The sequence below is a fragment of the Saccopteryx leptura genome, chromosome 7 (assembly GCF_036850995.1).
Source record: "Saccopteryx leptura isolate mSacLep1 chromosome 7, mSacLep1_pri_phased_curated, whole genome shotgun sequence".
NCBI classification, from domain to species: Eukaryota; Metazoa; Chordata; class Mammalia; order Chiroptera; family Emballonuridae; genus Saccopteryx; species Saccopteryx leptura.
Genome location: NC_089509.1, coordinates 988,482 through 1,013,947, shown reverse-complemented (window position 1 = coordinate 1,013,947; position 25,466 = coordinate 988,482). Strand labels below are relative to the sequence as shown.

General features: G+C 45.1%; 1 protein-coding gene across 4 annotated transcripts in view; it reads left to right on the top strand.

Moving 5' to 3' along the window:
* The first annotated feature begins 16,583 nt into the window (after positions 1-16,583).
* The window catches only part of SAP130 (Sin3A associated protein 130), a 122,587-nt gene continuing 113,704 nt past the window's right edge, over positions 16,584-25,466 (top strand). Inside the window, exons 1-2 of one of the 4 annotated variants that reach the window (XM_066345942.1) lie at positions 16,584-16,812; positions 18,374-18,491. In XM_066345942.1, the coding sequence (XP_066202039.1) occupies positions 18,380-18,491 (112 nt within the window). In that variant the 5' untranslated portion in view covers positions 16,584-16,812; positions 18,374-18,379. Of the gene's footprint in view, positions 16,813-17,479; positions 17,622-18,373; positions 18,492-25,466 lie in introns of those variants that run through there. The other 3 variants (XM_066345941.1, XM_066345943.1, XM_066345940.1) reach the window with 3 other exon arrangements.

Below are 25,466 nucleotides of genomic sequence, written 5' to 3'. Positions count from 1 at the left end.
CACCAGGGGCGACGCTCTGCCCACCAGGGGGCGATGCTCTGCCCCTCCGGGGCGTCACTCTGTTGCGACCAGAGCCACTCTAGCGCCTGGGGCAGAGGCTAAGGAGCCATCCCCAGCGCCCGGGCCATCTTTTGCTCCAGTGGAGCCTCGCTGCGGGAGGGGAAGAGAGAGACAGAGAGGAAGGAGAGGGGGAGGGGTGAAGAAGCAAATGGGCGCTTCTCCTGTGTGCCCTGGCCAGGAATCGAACCCAGGACTTCTGTACGCCAGGCCGACGCTCTACCGCTGAGCCAACCGGCCAGGGCCAAAACCAGCTTTTAAACCCATGTGGTTTTATTTGTCATAAAATATTCCCTGTACCATGAGTTTTGAAGTGTTTTTGGAGAATAAAATAAAAGCTAAGAATCCAAAGAATGTTTTAGCATTAAAGAAACTTTGATACTAAAAAATAACAATAATAAGTAAAAAGGAAAAACCAGAGAGCCCCATTAGTTAACATAGACAGTCATATTGTTCACAAACACTGAGTGTCTGCAGCTTGTCTGGAGAGAGGAGAGTGAGGATGTGGACCCAGCCCTCATTTTCTCTTGTCTTTCAGTGTCCAGGGGTGCCCAGGTCAAGGAGAAGCAGGAAGAAAGGTGGAGTTTTGAAAGGTGAGCTTCTGTCCCTCAGCCTGTACCCCTTGAAGGCCAGAGCCAGGTGTCTGAGGATGCCAGCAGCAGAGCCTGTCTCTCAGGAAACAGAGCTCTCAGGTGGGTAGGCTACTGGGCAGGAGGTCAGGAACCCAACACATCCCAGGTCCCATGTGTGAAGTGAAGCCTGGAGAGCCTGGAAGGGGTGTCTCCCTAGCAGGGGTGTCCCAGCAGGGATGTTTGGGCTGTTGTGGGCCAGCACTGCCTGCCTGGGAGGTTGAACCTCCAGGTCCAACTGTGGGCACTTTGTTGACCTTCTCTCAGATTCCTAGTGAGGTGACCCCTGTTCTCTCTCCCCCACAGGTAAGTTGTGAGGGCCACAGGGGCAGTGCATGTAGAAGCACTTTATAAATGACACAGCACTACCCATCAAGAGTCTTGCCATCACTGTCAGAGGTCATGTGGTCTTGGCCCTGATGCTTGGGCTCCAGAGTCCACTCTCCCAGGTGTATCCCCTAAAGGGCCATGCACTCAGCCTCCTGTAAGACCCCCAGGCCCTGCACCACCATGTGACTCAGTCTCCTGATTTCCAGCCTGCAGAGATTGCCTGCAGGAGCTAGAAGAGGTTCAGGACATGATTTTTCTTCTTGGAAGGTAAAGGATCTTCTCCTTCTCTCCTGGGCCCTCCTTTCTGAGATGTGACCTGTGATGTGACTCCAGGGCTGCACCTGCTTTGGACTGACCTGGGTGGTGGTAGTGGAGGAGGGAGGGAATTGGAACAGGGTATATGGCTACAGCCCTGGGGTGAAGGATAGCAGGAGCACTGGGAAGTTGCTATGGGGCCATGAGGACCCAGGTGCCCACCCCTGCCAAGCCCTCCAGGTCCTCCCAGACCCTTTTGCTCCTGACTGTAGCCTGTGCCTCCATCTCCAGCAGACACCTGGGGAGGCCCCCGGACAAGGGCAGCTTTTGTCAGCGCTCAGGTCAAGACCCGCCTGGTGAGGTGTGCAGAACAGCGCCTGAGGGGGCCCACCGGTGTTGCGGGGAGCCTGTGGAAGATGCTTCTCCTGCCATATCCACGTCGGCTTCCCCAGCCCCTCTGACTGAGTGCCCGCTACCTCTGGCCTCCACCCTGTCACCAGACCCGACAGCCTCCTCAATTTCTGTTCATCCACATTCATCCCTGAGTGCCTCTCAGCCACCAGAGCCTTCCTTTCCCATGGAGGACCTTTCACTTTCCCATTCCCCCTCACATCCCCCTGATTCAGAGGCCCACCCTCCACCTCCAACAGCCTCCTCTGCTCTCCCGCCACCAAACTCCACTCTGACTCTTCCCCAGTTTGACTCAGTGGTACTGCCACTGGGCACCAAGCCACAGAGCTCGGCTCCATCTACCCCTCATTCAGCTTCTCCCATCCCAGCCACCTCAGGTCTTGGGCACTCAAGCTCTCCCACTCTGGCCCTGTCTTTGTGGCAGCTGACAGCCAAAGCCTTGTGCCTCTCAGCCTCATCACAGTTCAAGTCCCAGGGAGAGCACCTATCTCATCACCCACCAGAGGCCTTGTGCAGGGGAGACCCCACAGGCAGACAGATAGAGGCTGGTAGCTCCTCCTTGCTCAGGTCTGAGAAGCACAATGCCCTGGAGATACAAGTAACAAAGACAATCAAGGTAAAAATTTGGAAGGAAAAAGAAAAAGACGGATTATATGCAAAACAAATGAACCCCAATGCTGAGCTGTGCACCACAGCTTCCCAACCCCTCAGGAGCACAAAAGGCAAACCAGAGCAATTGCCCAGACCTCAGCAACTCTCATATCATAAGGTGTTGGAAGACCATCTACAGACGAAATATGACCAGCTTTTCTGGGGTCTCCCCTCTCTGCACAGTGAATCCCTGATGGTTACTGTCTGGATCTCTGAGAACTTTTCCACATTACAGTCTCCCTCTCTCTTATTCAATGGAACCTCAAATGTCTGCCCAATTCCACTGCGAGCTAAATTATCTCCAATGCTTTCTCATTCCCAGCCCCTGTCCTACCTGGAATTCCAAACTCAACCCTTAATTCCAACCACACCTCAATTCCAGCCCCCACCTCTGGCTCAGGTCCAGACCGAGGGCCATCTCCAATCCTCTCTACCAACCCTACCACCTTATTCTCCACCTCACATTAGGGTGTGTGGAGTATCTTGCCCGACAGCCCAGAATAAGCCACAACCTCTAATCCCTGTTGGGATTCAACAACCAGAATGGCCCTTGTTGCAGAAGCAACTAGGAACTGGGTGGAATTTATCCTGTGTAGTGAGAAGGTCTCACCAAGTCTTCAATGTCTTCACTGCCAATCTTCCCAAGGACAGCTCCATGATCTCCATCTTTTCTGAGAATTTTCCAATCAGTTCTGAGCTCCAGAAGCAACTGGAAGAACACCTCCAAAAGTTGCTTATCCAACAGCACCAGGAGCAGCCTCCCAAGACCCAAGAGTCTCTGGAACGAAGGCAACATGAGGGTAAATCAGTAGGGGCATGCCAGGCAAGGGGCAAGCATGGGCCCTCACAGCCCTCTTCATTCACAGGTAAGAGCAGCAAGGAGGCACAGAAGGTGGGACTCCAGGTAAGCCAGGATATGGGCGAGGGTCTAGGGCACATTCTGGGGAAGATCCCAAAAGATCTCTCCAGGGGCCCAGAAAGCTCCCTAGTGATGTTTCAGAGGGTAGAACCTGAAGATTCAGAAAGAGACTTGATGCATATGAAGAGTGACTCCAGAAGTGATTTACTGAGGAAATTAGACAAAAATGTAGAAAACATCTTGAAAGGACATTTGGGCAGCAAGAGCAACAGTTTGGTCCCTGAGAGTGTACATCAATCCTGGCTTCCTATCAACCACTCTTCTGCCAAGTTCCACACTCACACAGAAACCAAAAATCTGGGGATCTTAAAAGGTTGGGAGCCCCGTGTGAACAGCTCCCATAGGGTTTCCTTTCCTGATACAAACACTCAGGAGGTGCTGGAAGCACACATTAAGAAATTCCAGGTAAAGCACAGGTGGGGCCTGCCCCTCAAGGTCCTCAGGCTCGTGAATCTCCTTAAGTTGAAAAAGGCTCAGGCTTCGCCCATTCTGCAGTCTGCCTTTCCCCCCTCACCCACCTGTGCATCTGGGACCCACTGGATAGTCAAGTGTGCCGAGTTCCTGGGAAAACCTCCTCAGTCCTGTCCAGGAGAGGACGTGGAAACAGAAGAGTCAGCTCCCACCCTGGTGAGGCCTCTCCTTGCCCCCTCACCTGTGTGTGAAGAAATCCAGAGGGCTCTGGGAGGGACCCCATCTGGTGATGACCCTGGGCCCTCAAAGGCCTCTCTGACCCAACAGGAGGACAGGCCACCTTCTCAGTCTCTCACACTCACCTGGCAGAGTGGGCCTGTGGAGTGGGCCGAGAGGGGCAGCCTAGATCCCAGTCCAAGTTCAGCAATGTCCATGAATGATTCAAGAGGGAAGAGTTGGGGCCAGGCCTCGCAAGACTCCTGCAATAAGGGAAAAATACTGGAGATGAACTTAGGACCCCAGTTTCTGAGGGCCAAAGAGGCCAGGGACACAGAGGAGGCCAACTTTTCCCCTGCTCTTCATCCAGAGTCTACTCTCCAAAACAAAAATGCACATTTGAGGAGTTTAGAGGCTCCAAGGACCAGCACAAGCCCCTCAGTACCTAGGATGTCCATTCTCCATGACCCAGCAGAACCATGCCTTAACAAAGAGCTTGTTAATGCATTAAAGTCTAAAGTGAAGGTACAGTCAAAGAACCAACCTCAAGACTGTCCCACACAAATGCCTCTTGCTGCAGAAAACTTGGCTTCTCGGGTGCCCCTGTGCCACACCCAGCGAGTTCTCACTGGAGTCAGGCTAGCTCCCTATGTGTTATGTGGTCCTAAGGCTTCCCAAAGGAGCAGCCTAGAGAAGCAGGAACCCAGGATCTCAAATATTCAGGGCTCTGGGAAGAATCGGTGCAAAATGACCCCTACTTACAAGAGTGAAGACTACAGGAGGCTCAACCCGGGAGACCATGCAAAATGGCTTGAAAAATTGGGGACCTGTCAAGCTAGAAGCATGTGCCCTAATGCCCAAGCCAGGGGAACAGTAGACTCTGTTTGGAGGAAATATCCCCAGCTCTGGCCAGAGAAGAAACAAGTTCCTCCAGAAAGCTTCTTCAAAAAAAGGATGAGGTTCTTTTATCAGTGGATTTCCCCTCATAAAAAACTCGAAAGTGAGGATACTCTGCAAAAATACAGGCCCCAATTGGCCATGGCCCAGAGCCAAGGACCAGCCACATGGAGACCAATGATGCACAGCAAGACTGCTGAGGCACAGGCACTTGTGACAGCTGTGGGACAGATACTAGTGGACAAAACGGACACTGACCATGGACTCCATACCACAAAGTTAAATGAGCACAAACAGGAACTACAAACCCCAGTATGTGGGTGTTTTTGCCACCGCAGTGTTCCCTTCTACCCAGAGAAAGGGAGAATGATGACTTATATGGCCTGTGGTCACCAGGCCAACTCCAACAGCCAGAGTTGTTCCACCGCGAAAGGGCAAGTCAGACACAGACAATCCTTGAAAAGTGCCAAATTCAATGATGAGCAGCCTGGCCCCAGTGACCTCCCATCCCTGTCCTCTAAGAAGGCTTTGTTTCCAGTCAGTCCCTGCCAGTATAGGCCAAAGATACCAGGTGTCCTAGGCCACCATCAACATTGCCCGAGGCACTGTCCCTTTCGGGGAGGTGTCTTACCTGGTCAACCACAAAATGCTTCTCTAGCCTTTCCTGGTGGGAAAACATGTCCTCAGGAAAAAAATTCAGTCATGTAAAGAAAACTTTTTTCTCATTAACACATTAAAGATATTTAATGTTCCCTAATATATGTTTCTTTCTCATGTGGGGTGGTGTGGAGGCTTCTGTCTTGGTGTGCTCATGTGCACTTTGGCTTCTAGGAGGAAGGGTTTGGAGGGAGGCTGACCGTGGCATTGCAAGCTTGCTCCTTATCCCAAGTCTCTTCATTGCACCGGAAGTTTTCACAATACTGTCATTACATAAACAACAAAACTATTCTACAACTAAATGAGAAAAACTCTTGAGGACCCCACCCGAGGATCTGGTTCAACCTATCTTTCTCCTGACCTTGGGTTTTTTCGAGCCAGCAACCTTTGGGCTCAAGCTGTGGAGCTTTGAGATCATGTAGCTGATTCCCTTGTTCAATCCAGAGACCCCACACTTACAAGCCCATGCTCAGAGCTGGCAACCTCGAGTCTTTGAACCAGTTACCCCAGTCTTCTAGGACAACGCTTTAACCACTGTGCCACCACTGGTCAGGCCAGAACATACTTAATGGAAATTGGCACTTCTAACAGCAAGTGTGTAATAGTGAATACAATTCCCACACATGCAGTTTGGTTCTGCTCCTTGATCTGGGCTAAGGTCTGCCACCATTGCTTACACCATCAGTGTATGTGTCACACAATTGTTCCAGGATGAATCCGAGAGTCAAGAAAATTTACCAACAATTTGAATATTTTGGCACCATTTTTCATGGTGATCAGTGCAGATCTTCAATGATCATTGGTACTGATACTGGACAAATGCAAGGAAAACAACAAGCCTGGCCATTTTTGTTGTTGTTGTTGGTCCATTGATTTATGAGACAATAGTGCTGGGAAGTTATCAACTCAGTGTCGTGTTTGCATCTTTAACTGTGGAATTGGAAATTGGTGGGGCTACCATTTCTTTCATGGCATATCTTAACTAACAACTTGCACAGATAGATGGGCTTTGTTTGAAAGAACTGTTAAGAGGTAGGTGAGGAGCCATGTGTTTCCAGGAGGATTTGGATGCTCTGGCTTGCAGCTGACCTTGTCAGACAGGGGCTGTAATTTATCAGGAAGGTAGCTAGTATCCTCAGCACTGCCGCCATCTATTGCATGACCGGAATACAAGGGATGGAAAGGGGATGTGGACAGTGGACACCCTCACAGATAGCGCAGAGCCATCACCTGCTACCTCCTCCCCTTCACTGTCCATGGAAGGTGACGGCTTCCTGTATAGTAGATGCTATTGATAGCACACTGACCATCTGAGGAGGCTCAAATACCAACTTCTCACTACTCAACAGTCAATGGAGAAATGGAGGGTAGGCCTGACCAGGAGGTAACACAGTGGATAGAGCATTGACCTGGGATACTGAAGACCAGGTTCAAAATCCCCAGGTCACCGGCTTGAGTGTGAGTTCATCTGGCTTGAACACGGGGTCACCGGCTTGAACGTGAGATCATAGACATGACCCCCTGGTTACTGGCTTTAGTTCAAAAGTTGCTGGCTTGAACAAGAGGTCACTGACTCAGCTGGAGCCCCCAGTCAAGGCACGTAAGAGAAAGCAATCAATGAACAACTAAAGTGCCGCAACTATGAGTTGATGCCTCTCATCTCTCTCCCTTCCGGTCTGTCACTGTGTGTACCTCCAGCTCTCCTTTGCTTTAAAAAGAAAAAAAAAGATTGGAAAACTCAAAAAATTTCAGTAGGTTCAGTAGGGTTTAGGGACTGCCTGCTACTTCTAATATGTTAGATTGCTTAGGCTCAGCCTGGCTTCACATCACCCAAGGACTATCCTGGCAAACAAGTGCAGTGGGTATATCTAGAAAGCAACCAGTCTGGGACAAATGTGTATGTTTATTTCAAATAGCCTTTTGTCTAGGAAAAAACAAGGTTCTCCATCACACTGGTAATAGATAGTGTCAATGTTTTATGAGTTAGGACTATGTTTGGCATTACATAGGGTTGTCTTTCACATTAGACAAATTTGACAGGTCAAGGCAGGAGTCTCTGGAGAAACCCCTTTATAAGAACAGAGCTTCTCTCAGCAAACATCACTTTCTGTATTCACCAAACACTTTCCTAAAGTAATGGAAACTTTAGCCCTTGGACATAAAGCTGGCTATTGAACCTTGTTTACAACAAAGCAGTCTGAATTTTTGAATCCCAAGATTTTGTTTGTATTTTAGCCATATATTTAAAGTATTGATAGAAGTAGGTGGAGAACAGTGTGTATAATGTGCTATTGTTTCTTTTACAAAAGAGAACATTTGACACATATTTGCTTGTAAAAGTATAAACATATATGCAACCTTGAGAATGACACACAAGAAGCTAGTGAGATTGGTTTCCTCTAGGAAGGAGAACTGAGGGGTAGAGAGACAGTTGTGGAAGGGAGACTTTGCACTGTACATTGTTTTATAACATGTGAATGTATTCCTTATTCAAAAGAATAAAATTTAAAATGTAAAATGGAAGGACTCCTGGGAAGCCCAAACTCTGAGTGCCTGGTTTCTTAATCAAGATCAGCACTAGGCCCAGCTGAACTAGAAGATACAGGCCTAGCACCTGGCCCTTGGTAACAGCCCAAAGCAACAGCCTTACACCTAGTGCCTGCCACTGCTGACACACATGATAAGAAGGCCATCGCCCAACTTAATAGCAAAGGTCCTGGCACTTTAGGGACACAGAACTCATCAGAGCAACTGTTACAGCATGAACATCTTATAGGAGGAAGTTTTTCTTTTCAGGAGATGCCTATTGAAGTATTTTATGATGAAGCATCTTGATGCCTGAACTTACTTTGCCTGAACTTACTTTCCAATGGTCCAGGGAGAAAAACATGGGTGTGTGCAAACACAATCACACACACAAGGGGCTATGTAAGAACACAAAGAAAACAGAAAAGTTAAAAGACTGTTGTGCAAATTTTGTTGGGTTAAAACCTATGGAATCCAGGTGGATGAAACATAGCTGTTCTTATTGTCACTGTTTAAACTCTTGGGGGAAGGGTAATATTTCTAAATAAAAAGGCATGAAAATAAAAATTATATATTAAAGTACTTCTAACAGTCCACTTAAAGGGGAAAAACAAAATGATGCAGTGCCTTGTTTATTCCTAGACAAAAGGCTATGTGAAATAAACATACACATTTGTCCCAGACTGGTTGCTTTCTAGATATACCCACTGCACATGTTCACCAGGAGAGTCCTTGGGTGATGTGAGGCCAGGCTGAGCCTAAGCAATCTAGAATTTATCTGCAGCATGACTACCACATGGATAAATGTGGGTAGTGGGCAGAGGCTGGTGGGAAGTCAGATCAGACAGGATAAATCAAGTAAAGCATCCCTGCTCAAAGGACACTAAACAACACCAGTGAACTTAAGATATGTGGTTGAATCCTGAGACCCATTCCCCAGAACTGCTGGTAATTTAAGGTTCCAGGGCTACTTCTCCTTCTCTTCCTTGTTTATGGGGCTCCCTCTAGAGTTCAGAGTGTACCACTGACAAAAGTATTGGGCAAGAGCTAAACTGCACACTGTTCTCTTTAGTATGATCTCTCCCACAAAGCGGGTCAGTTGGAAGAGAGTCAGTAGTGGTCCTTGACTGCCACTAGGAGATACCATTCTGTTCCCATGGGAGTACATAATTCCCCCAATGTTGGCAGGTGGACAAGCCAGAGGGAGTGCAGTGTGCATAGGAAAAACACAGGAAGTAAAGATCCTGATTACTGTGAACTGGCAGCTGTGGGAGGTGGACATGATCTATATGGCTATTGATATGAGCAGTGGGATGTGGACATCTTGGGTCTACAAGGCCTTGTATGTTGCTAAAAATTCAGGTCATGATCTGGGGGTCTAAATGTGAAATGATGTGGTCAAAGAAGTCACAAAAGTAGGCCGGACTCCCTCAGAAGGCAAGAACAGGTCTGTAGGGCCAGACACTACAGGATTCCCATTCTATCCTGCTGGTAATTTTAGCTGTTTCTTTTTTCTTTTTTTTTTAGCTGTGTTTCTTATGTCCATTCACCTGAACTGTGTGCTACACAAGTGAGCTCCCCGTGAGGGCTGTGTGCACCCTCCTGTTATAGTTGAAACTTGATTGCTGTTGACACATCCATTAGTGAAATTTACCCCCAGGACAATCAACTGTGAGGACTAACCCAGTCCACAGCAGAGGATCTGCTGTGCCAGGGCTGACCCCACAGAGCAGGACTTACTTTGTTTGGCAGGGTTGTGGTGCCCAATGAGTTGGTATTTTAGTGCATCGCTCATGGAGGTGATTGGGTGGTGTTTCAACACAGTCTGACACTGTGCACTGGGTGCACTGTCTCTGGCACCTCCCAGAAGGTATAGGCCTAAGTCAGCACCACCTGTGTGCCCTGTCCAGGGCCACCTGCCATGAGTTACAAAGCAATCTGCACATAGCTGCTACAGGTGTTGGGTTTGGAGATTCCCAGGAGAGGCCAAGCTGCTAACCAAAGCTGGCTCTCTCTAGTGCCAAGCCCAGAGCCATTTAAGAGGCACAGGACATACCAAGGCCATATGCTACTTGTTACAAGTTTGTGATTTTTAGGAAAGTTTGTAGCATGAACCAAGACATGCCTTGTATGAAAGAGCCACTGGAAATGGCTTGCGTGGATCTACAAGTTGAGTGGGGTGGGTTCTCAGGAAATTATTAGGGTGATTTTGGGGACGTCTATAAATAAGAAATTAACCCAAAGGTACAAATACTACAAGCAAAGTGTAATGACAAGTATGGCTCTTAGTTTCAAGAGGCTGTTAAAATTTTTATCTGGAAATTCTTTATAATAAAAAATTCAACAAAGCAAATTTTTAAAAGCCTATATGAGTGGGAAAATGGCTGAGAGTTAGATTGTGGTCCTGAGACAAGTCTTTTGTGCGGACTTTGGAATGCCTGGTCCTGCAGGGACAGAACGCTACCCTTGCAAGCACTGGAAAGATTGTTTAAAGGAAAACAGTTGATCTCTATGGCCTTTTCCTTACATACCTGAAAGATATTAGTTAATTACCCTTCTATGCACCTGAACCAAGGCTCTGTTAATTTACCTAATGAGCAAAGAGACCGATAAATTCTATGAGGCGACCAGGCAGTGGCACAGTGGATAGAGCGTCGGACTGGGATGCGGAGGACACAGGTTTGAGACCCCAAGGTCGCCAGCTTGAGCGCGGGCTCATCTGGTTTGAGCAAAGGCTCGCCGGCTTGGACCCAAGGTCGTTGGCTCAAGCAAGGGGTTACTCGGTCTGCTGAAGGCCCACGGTCAGGACACATATGAGAAAGCAATCAATGAACAGTTAAGGTGTCGCAATGAAAGGTTGATGCTTCTCATCTCTCTCCATTCTTGTCTGTCTGTCCCTGTCTCTCCCTCTCTCTGGCTCTCTCTCTGTCTCTGTAAAAATAAATAAATAAATAAATAAATAAATAAATAAATAAATTCTATGAGGCTGCAGAGATCTGGGCTCTCAGTCCTAGAGGCTGGGAGTCCCCTGTACCCATCTTTCTCTGTATGTTGTGTCTTGTGTATGTTTTTTCTTCAGTTCTGCAGTGCCTTCCTTTCATGTACGCCCACGGGTGAGCTGGTCTCAGCATACATGATCAATTGCTATTCTTGTATTTATACAAATAACAGGTCAAATTTATTGAAACTTGATTTATTTTGCAAATAAATTACTTACTTTGTTTATCTTTGGTAACAATGAGGGTGGCTTTAGAGAAAAAATCACATTTCAGTAGGAAACTATAATACACATTTATGGATATTAAATTCTAGTCCTGCCTGACCAGGCGGTGGTGCAATGGATAGAGCGTTGGACTGGGATGCAGAGGACCCAGGTTCGAGACCCCGAGGTCGCCAGCTTGAATGTGGGGTCATCTGGTTTGAGAAAAAAGCCCACCAGCTTGAACCCAAGGTTGTTGGCTCCAGCAAGGGGTTACTCGGTCTGCTGAAGGCCCACGGTCAAGGCACATATGAGAAAGCAATCAATGAACTAAGGTGTTGCAACGCGCAATGAAAAACTAATGATTGATGCTTCTCATCTCTCTCCATTCCTGTCTGTCTGTCCCTATCCCTCTCTCTCTCTGAAAAAAAAAAAAAATCTAGTCCTATGAACTTCTTTAAAGTTTTTGCTATTTACCTTTAAACTGGACTGGATCCTGAATTCTAATTTTTTGTGTTGTTTTTTTTTTTAATTTGGCTGCAGCCCTCTTAACTAACTTTTTCATTTTTCTCCCTTCCTTTGATTTGGAATCATTGAGAGCTAAAACTGCCCTTTTCCCTGACGCCCTATAAGCTGCATCTGGATGACTTAATAAAATTTTAGAGTAATCATCAGAGCAACTCTTGCTTGGACAATCTCCATGACTGATGTAAGTAAGCCACACCTACTAAAAAGTTTTCCTGAACACCTGATGACATCACCAGAGACATTTAAATTGAAAACCAAGAAAAATCTGTCAGATTGTCACTGTCTGCCCTAACTCCAGCAAAAAAAGCTATGAGCCTGACATCTAGAAATCTTAACTGGCAGCCCTCTAGGCTCTGAGATTGAGTTCATAATTTGTTCTAATTATAAACTTGGGTTTTTGTTTGTTTGTTTCCATAGACATGTCTCGTTACTAAATAGCTGACTGCTTGCTTACACAATATAGGTTTCAATTTGAAGACTCATATACATCCCCACCTTCTAGGACAAGGGGAACCAGAGTTTACCTACTCCAGTATCCACATGGGATACTGATTTTAAAAAGCAGAGAACTTTTCCTGGGGTGGCAAAAGAGATGAGGTAGAAGGAAGAAAGGAGATTTAAAACATGAGAGGGACTTAACCTGCCTACATTTGGGGCTTTAAAGGTGGAGTAAGGGGCCGGGCCCAAGAAATGTGGGTGGTCTCTAGAAGCTAGAAACAACTCTCATACAAAAACAGCAGGAAAACAAAGATCTCAGTCCTACAACCACAAGAAACTGAATTCTGCCAGTAGCTCAGATAAGCAACGAAACCGCTTCTCCCCTAGATCCTCCAGAAAGGAAAGCAACCAACTAACACCTGGTAAGAATCACATCAGATGGATGACCTGCACAACAGTAAGATAATGTATGGGCTTTTTTCAGTTGGTGGTAATTTGTTATTACAGCAATAGAAAACTAATTCAGATATATACCATTCACTTTACAAATGAGTGAACTGGAATAGAATAAAATTTCTCTGGCTGAGGATTTTCCAAAAGTGTGTCTGGACTTAAAGGAACCACAAAAAGTTATTTATCTTTCTCTAGATAACCACTCAGCAGATATAGTGACTTTTGGTGTTCTTGGCTTAAACCACCCAAACTATCCTGTGTGGACAACATCATTTTCAAGAATCAAAATACTAATAAGCCTCTGAAAGTGGCTGGGGTTGAGTAGTTGACAAGTGTGGAAGGTTCAGTCTGACCAAAGCACAAGGAGGTTGTCTTCAGAACACCAAACGCAGTGAATGATCATTCTAAGCCCAAGCAATACAACCATGGGCGAAACATCCATTTTCCTTCAAGTGTAAGGGACTGAAGACTTGAGTGAATATAGCAGCAGAGGTTGTCTGTCCCTGGTAACTAAGGAAAATTCAGATTTTCTTTATGTACTATGATGTGTCTATCATCATACTCAGTAAATATTTATCAAATCCTTCCTGTTGATGGGAGATATATAGATGAGTAATTTCTCCACCTACTACAGAGTAGAAAGCGTAATGCCATAACAGAGGCACTAAAGAAGTTTCATGGAAGTATCCTGCACTATGTGGGAAGGAGAGGAATTCAAAGAAGGCTTCTTGGAAGATATAATTATCATTTGTGGACTCTGAGAAAGAAGACACCTACTAAGAAGGGCTCTTGGTGGCTATCTAGGCTCAAATTTTTAAAAAAGAAAAAAAACAAAAACCTGACTGAATTGCATAGTACATAGAGCGTTGACCTGGGATGTTGGAGGAAAGCCAAACCACTGAGTGACTTTCTGTTCCCATCCTGAGGAAGTGAAGGTTGAGACCAAGTATACATGACTGAAAGCAGTCGTGTCCAGGGCAGGCCCAAGGATGTGGATGCTTGGCCCTGCTGGAGCTCTCTGCAGGTCAGGAATCAGACAGCAGATGGTGTGGTATGTCTCAGAAAGGTCAAGAGAAATCTAATCAGTTTTTGCAAAACTAAATAATAAAACTGTACAATGTATTCTGTTTTTTAGTTTCTTACACACGATGTCATGTTTCTGCTTAATAAATTGGATAACTGATCTCTCTAAGGCACCTCAATACTGGAGACATTGGGGTCCTCCACTTGCTGTATTGTTGCTGCCTCATTCCTTTGTAGCTCCTCTTCATGAAACCCTGAACAATAACGACACTGGGACATTGAAGTTTCATGTTCAAAACCCTAAGGTGACCAACTTAAACATGGGCTCATCCAGCTTGAGCACAGGGTCACCAGCTTGAGTGCAGGGTTGCCAACCTAAGTGTGGGATCATTGACATGATCCTAAGGTCACTGACTTGAGCCCAAATGTCACTGGCTTAAAGCCCAAGGTTGCTGGCTTGAGCAAGGGGTTACTGGCTCAGCTTGAGTGACCCGCACCCCAATTAAGGCACATATGAGAAGCAATGAATGAACAACTGAAGTGAAACAAGTTGATGCTTCTCATCTCTCTCCCTCTCTCTTTCTCAAATCAATTAAAAAAAAAAAAGTCTAGCAGCCATTTCTGCATAGGAGTCTCTCATAAAAACTGCACTTCAGGAAGAAGCCTGCAATGAACTACCTGCCTCTTCACTGAACTGCCTGCTTGCCCTCTGAGACAGCCCTTAAAAAGAAGTTCTTGGAATCCTATTTCATAGGAAGGAGGCTTTCTCCAACCAATTAGAGTTGCACAGCTCTATATCCATCAACTTCTTTACAGACCAATCAGAGAAGCTCATTTCTGACCAATCAGGACAGTGCCTTTTAGACCAATCAAACTATGACAACTTGGAGTCTTCATTTGCATGAGGATGGACCAATCAGGGGCCAGGATGGGAACTTTTGTCTATATAAGTCAGCTCCCTTGGGTTCAGAGAGCTACTTTTCCTTTCCACAGGCAGGGTTGCCAGTGAAGAACCTTCAGTGGAGCAGACCAGCCCAAACCTCAGCAGACTGGTACAGAATGAAGCAGAGACCTTAACTCATAATCAAGCTGTTGTCACAGCCATGCCTTTATCACATTAACCTGTTTTGCACTGAATAAAAACACCCCTAATTGGAGTATTCTTGTTGGTGATGAATTGGTGCCGATGACTATCAGTTGACACTTTCTAGGTAGGTGCTGTGGAATTGGCAGCATTCTACCAGATGATAGCTGAAGGTTAAGGCCTACATAAGGCACTTCGGGATTTGGCAAAACCCTGGAGCCAAACCATGTGGAGAATTGGTGGAACTATGACTGAGACAGGACCCAATGTTTGGCAAGGTCAGAGGATAAAATTATTAAACTCTTTAAATACTGGGATTAGAGGTTTGGAATGTATTCTAAGTTATTAGACATCGCAAATGGGCCCTGGTCAGGTAGTTCAGTTGCTTAGAGCATCCTCACAATATGCCAAGGTTGTGGATTTGATCCCTGGTAAGGACACATACAAGAAACAACCAATGAATGAATAAATAAGTGAAACAACAAATGGATGTGTTTCTCTCTTTCTCTCTCCCTTCTTCTCTAAAATAAAGATCATGAATGTGAAAGACTCAGAGTAATGCTTAAGAAAAAATTGTGGAGGATAGCTTCAGGGTAGCAAGAGATCTCAGTGGGGCAGCATTACTATAATCCAGAAAGGAAATAATAAAAGTGGAGGCCAAGGCTATGTAAAGGACTGGAAAGAGGGTAGAGAAGTACATATGGTGACTCTGGAAGATGGAAGAATGGAAACAAGAATAAAACTACAGGCAAAGAAGATGGTGATGCCATTAACCAAACCCAGAAATCGGGAGGAATAGAGATGAGGTAAATCAAGAAAGATGTTCAATATGTTAAACTTCAGGGGCTTATAAGACCTATGTGTTGACTAGTACAGCATGTGGAACTGCAGGTATACAACTCACAGAGGGCTACTATGTAGACACAGTTTTGAGTCATTTTCAAGAGATACTGAAACTGAGAGTGCATTTATTTAACCAGTTAAGAAGATGAGAACAAATCAAGGACCACTGGGGTAAGTTGAGTAGGTCACTGGCAAATTTGGGAAAGCATTTTGAGAAGGGTGGCAGGAACAGAATCCATCAAGTGTGGAGACTGACTAGAGAGAGTCTGAAGTATATATTACAGCGTTCTTTCAGAAGAGATTTGATAAGGCAAAGTGAGGAAGGAAAAAGGTTTGAAGAAGGAGATGGGGTATTTGAGACATCTTGGCAAGCAGTTATCTTACATAGCTGTGCATGATAAGAAGGTATTTGAGACCAGTTTATTTCTTACTAGTCACAAAACTCCAGGCCTAAATTACCACCTGGGAAGGCAGGAGGAGGTCGTAGTGTTTATTATCAAACCCAAATTTTGCTAAGACTTCTACAAGTGTATAAACTCCTACCCTTCACCCCCTACCCACTGCCCCAACAAAACTATATCATCCCACTTGGCTTTGTAATGTGCAAAAACTAAGCAGGAGCCCAGTGCTGGGGTCCAGTGCCAGGAACCGCTCTCGGAGTCGGCCTGCTTTAACCCGGGGTGCTCGCTTTCGGCGCCCCCGTCCTTCCACAACGATTAGGCATTGCCGTCTCTGGCCTTCGGTGGTGACATCAAATGCACACGCCGCGCGGGGAAGGGAGCCTCGTCAGGAAAGCCTTCGGCCTTTCTATGGCCTCTTCTCCGCTGCACCCAGCCTCCTCTAATATGTTCCTGCGCCGCAGTTTCATCGGGAAATGCAAGCTAGAGAGAGGCGGGTCTACTCTTTCTACTAAGCTAAGGGAAAAGGCAAAGAGGGGGTGTTACCCCTAGACCGAATCTGCGGGAGGCCCCGCCCGAACCCGCCTCCTAGCGTCCGGGACTCTATTGCCCACAGGCCTCCGCGGCCCGCAGGGCGGGTCTGTCCGCTCTCCGCTCGCACTGGCGGCGACTGGCATCCCAGAGGAGAGCGGGGCCTGCCCCGGCCAATAGCTGAGCAGTTCGTTACGGCGGCGGAAGCAGCGGCGTTGGGCTGAGCCGCAGGAGACTGTGTTCGCGCCCCAGCGGCGGCGAAGGCGGGCTTGGAACTGTGGATCTCGGCTTCACAGACTGAGAGCGAACGGGTACGAGACCACGGCGGAGCGGTGGCCTCTCGGCGCAGCGTCCAAGTAATGGCGGGACAAGCGCCCGGGAGTGGAAGGGGCGGAGAGAAGACGAGAGGGCGGGTCGGCCGAGCTGAGCTGCAGCGTCCGTCCCGCTGCTTGTCCCCGGGGAAGGGCAGCGGTGCCGCTCCTTCAGCGGGTCCGACCTAAGCTCTAAGGCGAACTGGGCATGGCGGTTGGGCCGGTGGCAGGCGCCGGGGGTCCTGCGGCAAGAAAGGGAGAGGCGCTGGGTTGGTTTGGGCGGGCTTGGGTCTTGGCGTGGAAGCGGAGCCGCCGGGGCAGGCAGCTGGGCAGTCAGCCCGAGAGTTTGGCTCCCGGAGCAGTTTAAAGTGACTCTCCACATCCGGGCCCTGCGCCCGCCGCTTTTAGACCCTGGCGGAGGCGGGGCCTCCCGGATCTCCGCCCCCTTCGCCTGGAGCTCTAGACTTCTATTCTCGTTGGCTCCCCCTCGAGGGGGTTGGCAACGGTGAGGCTCGCTCCTGATTGGCTGGCAGTCGGCGGGAGGGAAGGGCGGGACTAGAGCGCGCAAGTCGCAGCGGATTGGTGCCGGTTCTCGAGTGACGCGCCCGTCGTGGAGCCAATAGGCCGGCGGGGCATTTAGGGGTAGGTTCGTGGGAAGAGGAGTGGAACTGCGCTGCGGCCCAGTGTCCGGGTGAGCGGGTGGAGGGGCTGGACAGTCGCGTGTCCGGGGCGCGCTCAGTACGAGACCTTCCCGCAACTCCGGAGCCCAGCGCGCCCCCCCCATGGGCCCTCCGCGACACCCACAGCCCGGCGAAATGGAAGCGGGAGCGGCGGGCGGCGGGCGGTGGCTGCAGGTAAAGAGACCCACAGCTTTTCTTGCGGCTTCTCGGCAAGCCTGTTCCTCGCCCCGAGATGTGGTCCTAGTGTCCCGAGGTGTCTGGAAGACGGTCCTCCCATCTCAGCGGGGGTCTTTGGGTGGGGCGGGGATTGCGGCGAATTGGGGGTGTCCTTGAGCTTGGCTTCTAAGGGAAAAGTGTGGGTCGACTTTAGAGAAGGCAGTGAAGGTCTCGGGTCCCTTGGCTCAGTGGAGGTCAATGAAGAGTGGGAGAAGAAATCCCTAAACAGAGAATTCCTTTTGGACCAGGTCTTAATGTAAGGGTTTCTGATTCTTTCTTAGGACAAGGCATCTCCCCTCCAGTTCCTCCTAAGACATACTGATGACACTGCTGTTCACCTTGGTGTGAGGGTTAAGCCTTTCAAAGGGATTTGACATTTTCCATAAAACTTAACACAGATACTATATACCGTGTTCATGTTTGTGGCTGTTGTACAGGATTCATTGTTGATTTTGTAATCAAGCAACCTCCAAGTATTGGTTAGTAACCCCAACACCATATAAACCTTTTAACTATTAATTGAACTATGTACATCCAAAAATTACAGAATTCAGATCATTGCTGCACTGTAGATGAATGGCAAGTAATTTTTTTTCTATAAATGATGCATTTGCTTGTGAGAAAAGATATGGGTACTAAAGATGCTTTAATTTTTCATTGTGGATTCTAATCTCAGTCCAATAATAACCATATGACTGTATGTACTGCAGGTGGAAATGAGTTCTCAGCAGTTTCCTCGGTTAGGAACTCCTTCCACTGGGCTAAGCCAGGCTCCTTCTCAGATTGCAAACAGTGGTTCTGCAGGATTGATAAACCCAGCAGCTACAGGTGAGATGTGTGATAGTTTTCTGTATTGCTTCCTGCTTTAAAAATATTGCTAGTTTTCTAATTTAAAAATTAGCAAATTCTTTGTGGGACTTTAGTAAATGCTAAGTATCTAATTTAACAAAAGGATATGTTACAATTCTAATTTAAATTTAAACAAGGCTTTTTTCTTCCTGTTTTAATCAATTCAATCCCACATACTAGAGTATACATGAAAGTCATAACAAAGCATGTCTGCAAGAACTATTTTTTAAATGTATTAATGTCTTCTTATTTAGTTAAGGCCCAAAGATATGGTAATTAGAGCCCAGAGGTGTGTAAGGCATAGGACTTGCTTTAGACACCAAAGATGCTGCTAAACATCCTACAATAAGCAGGACAGTGTGTGTCCTCTCCCCCACCCCTGCAACAAAGAATCCAATCAGGTTAACAATCCAATCAGGTTGAAGAACTTTAAATAGTCTACTCAGTAAGAAGATGGCGCTGCAAAGTGAAATAAAATATTCCTTTTTCTATTTCTTTTTCTTCACTACCTGATTGTTGTGTTCATTATGGTAAATGGTACCCCTATACTGATTGCTCAAACCAGGAACTCTGGCATCATCTTTAATTGCTCTGTCTCTTGCCTGTGAGCTATGGCCCTTTGTCAAATGTTTCAGCCTCACTTTCCATTGTTTTGCTTCCCTTCTGCCAACTTAGTTTTTGTTACAAGTTTATTTTAGTTCTGTTTAGTCTTAAAGTAATTTTAAGCTACTTCCTGTATGATACTAGATACTCATGTTTTCTGAACACATGATAAAAAGTTCTTGGCTTTCTTAACTTTGAGAATTTACATATTGTTTGACCATGAGTGTCTCCTGCACTTCTGTATGGATTATACTTGCTACAGTGAAGGGCACAAAGTAGTGGTCAACAAGTCTTGTAGAGCCACTTTGAAGTGCCTTACTCTTTAAATATTTTTGGCACTGTTGTGTCTTTGGTATAAGTTTATAACAATAATTTAAAAGAATATAGCTAAGAAAAAATTTTTTTTTCTTTTTTGTTAGGGGATATCTTGTTGTTGTTGTTGTTTTTGTTTGTTTTTGTATTTTTCCAAAGCTGGAAATGGGGAGAGACAGTCAGACGGACTCCTGCATGCACCCGACCGGGATCCACCTGGCATGCCCACCAGGGGGCAACGCTCTGTTGCGACCAGAGCCACTCTAGCGCCTGGGGCAGAGGCCAAGGAGCCATCCCCAGCGCCCGGGCCATCTTTGCTCCAATGGAGCCTCGGCTGCGGGAGGGGAAGAGAGAGACAGAGGAAGGAGAGGGGGAGGGGTGGAGAAGCAGATGGGCGCTTCTCCTGTGTGCCCTGGCCGGGAATTGAACCCGGGACCCCTTGCACGCCAGGCCGACGCTCTACCACTGAGCCAACCGGCCAGGGCCAAGAAAAATATTTTTGAACATCTGTTCTTTACGGGAAATTATATTGCTCATTTTAAAAGCTGTCAGCAATAACTGCTCTAAAATTTTATTGAGAAGGAAATCATTGACTTAGACTAAAATTGTCTATAATTTCACTTCTGAATGGTATCTTTTTTCCTCTGTTATAAAAAAGGGAAATTTTTTGTAAGCAATATTTTCTGTTGCTCTTATCAGAAGTGATTTGGAATCCTGAGCATATCAGGATTTCAAATACATGTCCAAAGTTCAGAGGAATAGATTATAACAGTTCTCTACTGCTTCAAGATTTTTTTCTGGTAAAAATAAATGAGAACTCCTAATGTCTGGAAGGAAATGATAAATGGTTCCAAAAAGAGCTTAATGGGAGATAGTACATTGATTTTATAAAGTCTTCCTGGACAAATATGTGTGGGGAAAGTTATGAAATCATCCATTTTCTTAAAATTTTAATTAGGGGAAAATCTGTTTGGACAAATTGAAAATGGAAAGACAGAAGTAAACTGTCTTTATTCACAAGCAATATGCACATATGCAGAAAATCCTAAAGAATGTTTATAAAAAACTTAGAACTAATAAATGAAGTTAGTAATGGTTGCAGGATAAAAATTTAATATACAAGCCTGACCTGTGGTGGCGCAGTGGATAAAGCATCGACTTAGAAATGCTGAGGTTGCCGGTTCAAAACCCTGGGCTTGCCTGGTCAAGGCACATATGGGAGTTGCTGCTTCCAGCTCCTCCCCCCTTCTCTATGTCTCTCCTCTCTCTCTCTGCCTCTCCCTCTCCTCTCTAAAATGAATAAATAAATAAAAAACCTAAAAATTTGATATATAAAAAACAATTCTATTTACTAGTAATAAAGAATGGAATTTTAGAAAACATAGGTACAGTGGAATCAAAAAAGAAATAAAAGCCCACAGAAAACTTAGGGACATATTAACAGGCTACATATGAGACCCAAGATTAAGTAACCATGTAAAACATTGCTGAACGAAATTAAAAACCTACCTCAATGAAAAGATCTGTCTGCCATGTACATCTATTTTTAAGATATCAGTTCTACCAAAGAGATATATAGGTTCGAAGAAATTCTAACCAAAATTTTATCAACCTCTTTTGTGACAGCCTGAATCTAAAATTTATGAAGAAACCAAAGGACCTAGAATAGTCAAAGCAGTTTTTACCAAAAAAATGAGAAATTTGGAGAACTCTTCTGCCTTACTTCTAGACTTGCTATAAAGCAACACTAATCAAGACAGTGTAATTTTGGCATAAAAATAGAAATATAAATCATTGGAACAAAGTGTGGAGGATCCAGAAGTAGACCCACACATAGTGATCAATTGATTTTTGACAAAAAAACATTGGTAATTCAATATGGAAGTGATAGTCTTTTCAACAACATAGTGCTAGGACATCAGAATATCCGTGTGGAAAAAAATGACACTTTAACCTTTACCATACACAAAAATTAACTCAAAATGTATTATCATGGATCTAATGTAAAACTTAAAATTTCTAAAACGAAACATTGGAGGAACTGTTTGCAATCAAGGGTAAGCAGAAATTGCCTAGGTCACAAAAAACACTACTTATAGAAGAAGCAACTGATACATTAAAAATGATTGCTTGTCAAGATACCATTAACCGAATAAAAAGGCAAGCCATAGACTGTGAGAAGACGTTTGCAATAAATGTGCGTATCTGCAAAGGATTTATATTCTGAATATATGAGGAACTCTTATAACTAAATGGTAAAAAAAGAAAAACGGCCTGTTATATTTAAATTGGCAAAATATTTGAATAGACACTTCACCAGAGACACTATTTAAATACCAAGTAAGCACATAAAAGATACTCAACATGCCTGATCAGGCGGTGGTGCAGTGGATAGAGTGTCAGACTGGGACGCAGAAGACTCAGGTTTGAAACCTTGAGGTCGCTGGTTTGAGCGCAGGCTCATCTGGTTTGAGCACAGCTCACCAGCTTGAACCCAAGGTTGCTGGCTTGAGCAAGGGGTTACTCGGTCTGCTCTAGCCTCTGGTCAAGGCACATGTGAGAAAGCAGTCAATGAACAACTAAGGTGCTGCGGCAAAGAATTGATGCTTCTCATCTCTTTCTTCCTGTTTGTCCCTATCTGTCCCCCTCTCTGTCTCTCTCTGTCTCTGTCACATACAAAAAAGATACTCAACAGAATTAACCCCCAGGGCAATGCTGTTTAAAACCACAGTGAGAAACTACAACACATACACTAGAATGACTAAAATTAAAAGACCAACAATTCCAAATTTTGATGTGTCTATGGAACAAGTAGAACTTACATATTATTGAAGAAATGCAAAGTTTCTAGCCACTTTGGGAAATAGTTTGTCAGTATCTTATACAACCCCACAATCCCATTCATAGGTATTTACCCAAAACAAATGAAAACATACATATAAAGACTTATTCTTTAATATTCATAGAAACATTATAATAGCCAAGAACCAGAAATAGCCCAGATTTTTATCACCTGGTGACTAGTTGAGTACCGTTTTGTTTATTCATACAATGAAATACTAAACAATAAAAAGGAACAAACTTACTGGTATGCACAACAACATGGGTGAACCACAAAAACATGTTAAGAGAAAAGCCAGGCACAGAACCACATGTGCAATTCAAGTGATCTACCAGTGGTTTCTAAGGAGTAGATGTGGGAGGAAGGGAACTCACTGCAAAAAGGGGCATGAATGAACTTGTTAGAGTGATAGAAAATGTCCTGTATCTTGATTGTGGTGTGGTTGCGGTAGTGTACTGTAATGAAAATTTATCTAATTTTATACAAGGAATTAGAGGATTTTATGTGTAAATTGAGCCTTAGTAATGCTTATTAAAAGATTGGCAAGAGAGATGAATATACAGTGTGTCCGTAAAGTTATGGTGCACTTTTGACCGGTCACAGGAAAGCAACAAAAGATGATAGAAATGTGAAATCACCAAATAAAAGGAAAACTCTCCCAGTTTCATACCTATTCAGTGCAGTTCGATGTGGGCTCAACACAGATTTTTTAGGACTCCTTAGGTAGCTATCCCGTATAGCCTCTACAGACTCATCACTGACTGATGGCCTACCAGAACAGGGTTTTACAACCAAACTGCCAGTATCCTTCAACTGCTTATCCTGCCAAGAAATGTTATTCCTATGTGGTGGTGCTTCGTTATAAATGCGCCGATATTCACGTTGCACTTTGGTCACATGATTTGGATTCGAATTTAGTGAGCCACAGAACACACTGAACTTTCCCCTGTACCGTCCACATCTTTACTGGCATGGCTGTGGGCTGCTCCGCTGTATACACGGTGTAACGTCATCATCTGCATATGCTGCCACATCATCCTACAGAAACGGAGGGTTTTCCTTTTATTTGGTGCAGATTTCACATTTCTATCATCTTTGTTGCTTTCCTGTGACCGGTCAATAAATGGCCTATGATCACAATAAGAAGTTCAAGGCCTGACTTGTGGTGGTGCAGTGGATAAAGCCTCGACCTGGAACACTGAGGTTGCCAGTTTAAAACCCTAGGCTTGCTTGGTCAAGGCACATATACGAGTTGATGCTTCCTGCTCCTCCCCCCTTATGTCTCCCTTCTCTCTCTCTCTCTCTCTCTCTCTCTCTCTCTCTCTCTCTCTCTCTCCCTCCCCTCAAGTGAATAATTTGAAAAATGTTTTAAAAAAAGTTCAGCATTACTAATCATCATGGAAATGCTCATGAAAACCACAATGAGAGCCTGACCAGGAGGTGGTGCAGTGGATACAGCATCGGTCTGATATGCTGAGGACCGAGATTTGAAACCCCGAGGTTGCCACCAACTTGAGCAAGGATTTGCTGGCTTGAGCCCAGGGTCACTGGCTTGAGCAAGGGGTCACCCCCAGTCAAGGCATGTACGAGAAAGCAGTCAATGAACTAACATACCACAATGAAGAATTGATGCTTCTCATCTCTCTCCCTTCCTGTTGGTCTCTCTCTTTCTTAAAGAGGAGAAAAACACAATAATATACCCGCTTATACACTCACTAGAATGTGTGTATCAAGAATTGGTAAGGATGAGGAACAGCTGGAACTCTGATACACTGATGGTTGAAGAGAAGGTCATACAACTACTTTAGAAAGTATTTTGGAAATTTCATAGAAAAATTAAACATTTACTTAGCATTTATTTGATCCATCCATTCTGCTCTTAGGTTGTTGGTGACAATGTTTGTAAAAATATTGTTGAGCTCTCTTAGAGTAACCATTTTATTATATGTAAATTATACCTCAATAAAGTGGTTTTTAAAATAGAAATTTTAAAAATCTTAATGACCTGAGAGAAAAGTCAGTATATAGTAAAATATTAAATATACATTAATCTTTTCACCTAGCACTTGTACTTTGGAAATATTTTCTTCAGATCATTGAACAAGGACTCAAAGTACATATGGATATTCATCCCAGAGATTTTGTTAATATAAAAATTTGGAAATAACCTAAAAGCCCATCAATGTTATAATGGTTAAAAAAACTGTAGTACTGTAGACCCAGGTTCGAGACCCCGAGGTCGCCAGCTTGAGTGTGGGCTCATCTGGCTTGACCAAAAAGCTCACCAGCTTGGACCCAAGGTTGCTGGCTTGAAAAAGGGGCACTCGGTCTGCTGAAGGCCCGCGGTCAAGGCACATATGAAAAAGCAATCAGTGAACAACTAAGGTGTCGCAACAAGAAACTGATGATTGATGCTTCTCATCTCTCTCCGTTTCTGTCTGTCCCTATCTATCCCTCTCTCTGACTCTCTTTCTCGCTCTGTCCCTGTAAAAAAAAAAAAAAAAAAAAAGAAAACTACTTAAATGCCTATTAACAGGAAAATGGGTAATTTTCATTTATTTACACAATGGCATACTATATGTACTGAGATTGAAAGATCAGTAACATAGATGAATCTCATACCTGTAAGTGAAAGAAGCAAGACACAATGAGGGCTTACATTTGTTATATGAAATTAAAAAGTAGACAGTAGTAATCTGTAGTATTAGAAGTTGTAGAAATCACTGGGAGGGATATGGACTGGAATCGTGCTGAACAGAGGGTTTCTAGGGAACCTGGAAGTTTTACTTCTTCATCTGGGTGCTGGTTACTCAGGTGTATTCAATTTGTGGAAGTTAATTGGACTGTACAATTAATATTTATGCGCTTGTCTTTATGAAGTTTTAATTCAAATAAAAAGTTAAGCCTGAGCAGGTGGTGGTGCAGTGAATAGAGCATCAGACTGGAATGCAGAGGACCCAGGTTTGAAACCCTGAGGTCACTGGGTTGAACATGGGATCATAGACATGACCCCATGGTTGCTGGCTTGAGCCCAAGGTCACTGGTTTGAGCAAGAGGTCACTCCCTCTGCTGTAGCCCCCCCCCCCCCCCATCAACACACATGAGAAAGCAGTCAGTGAACAACTAAGGTACCGCAGTGAAAAATTGATGCTTCTCATCCCTCTTCCATCTGTCTGTCCCTGTCTATCCCTCTCTCT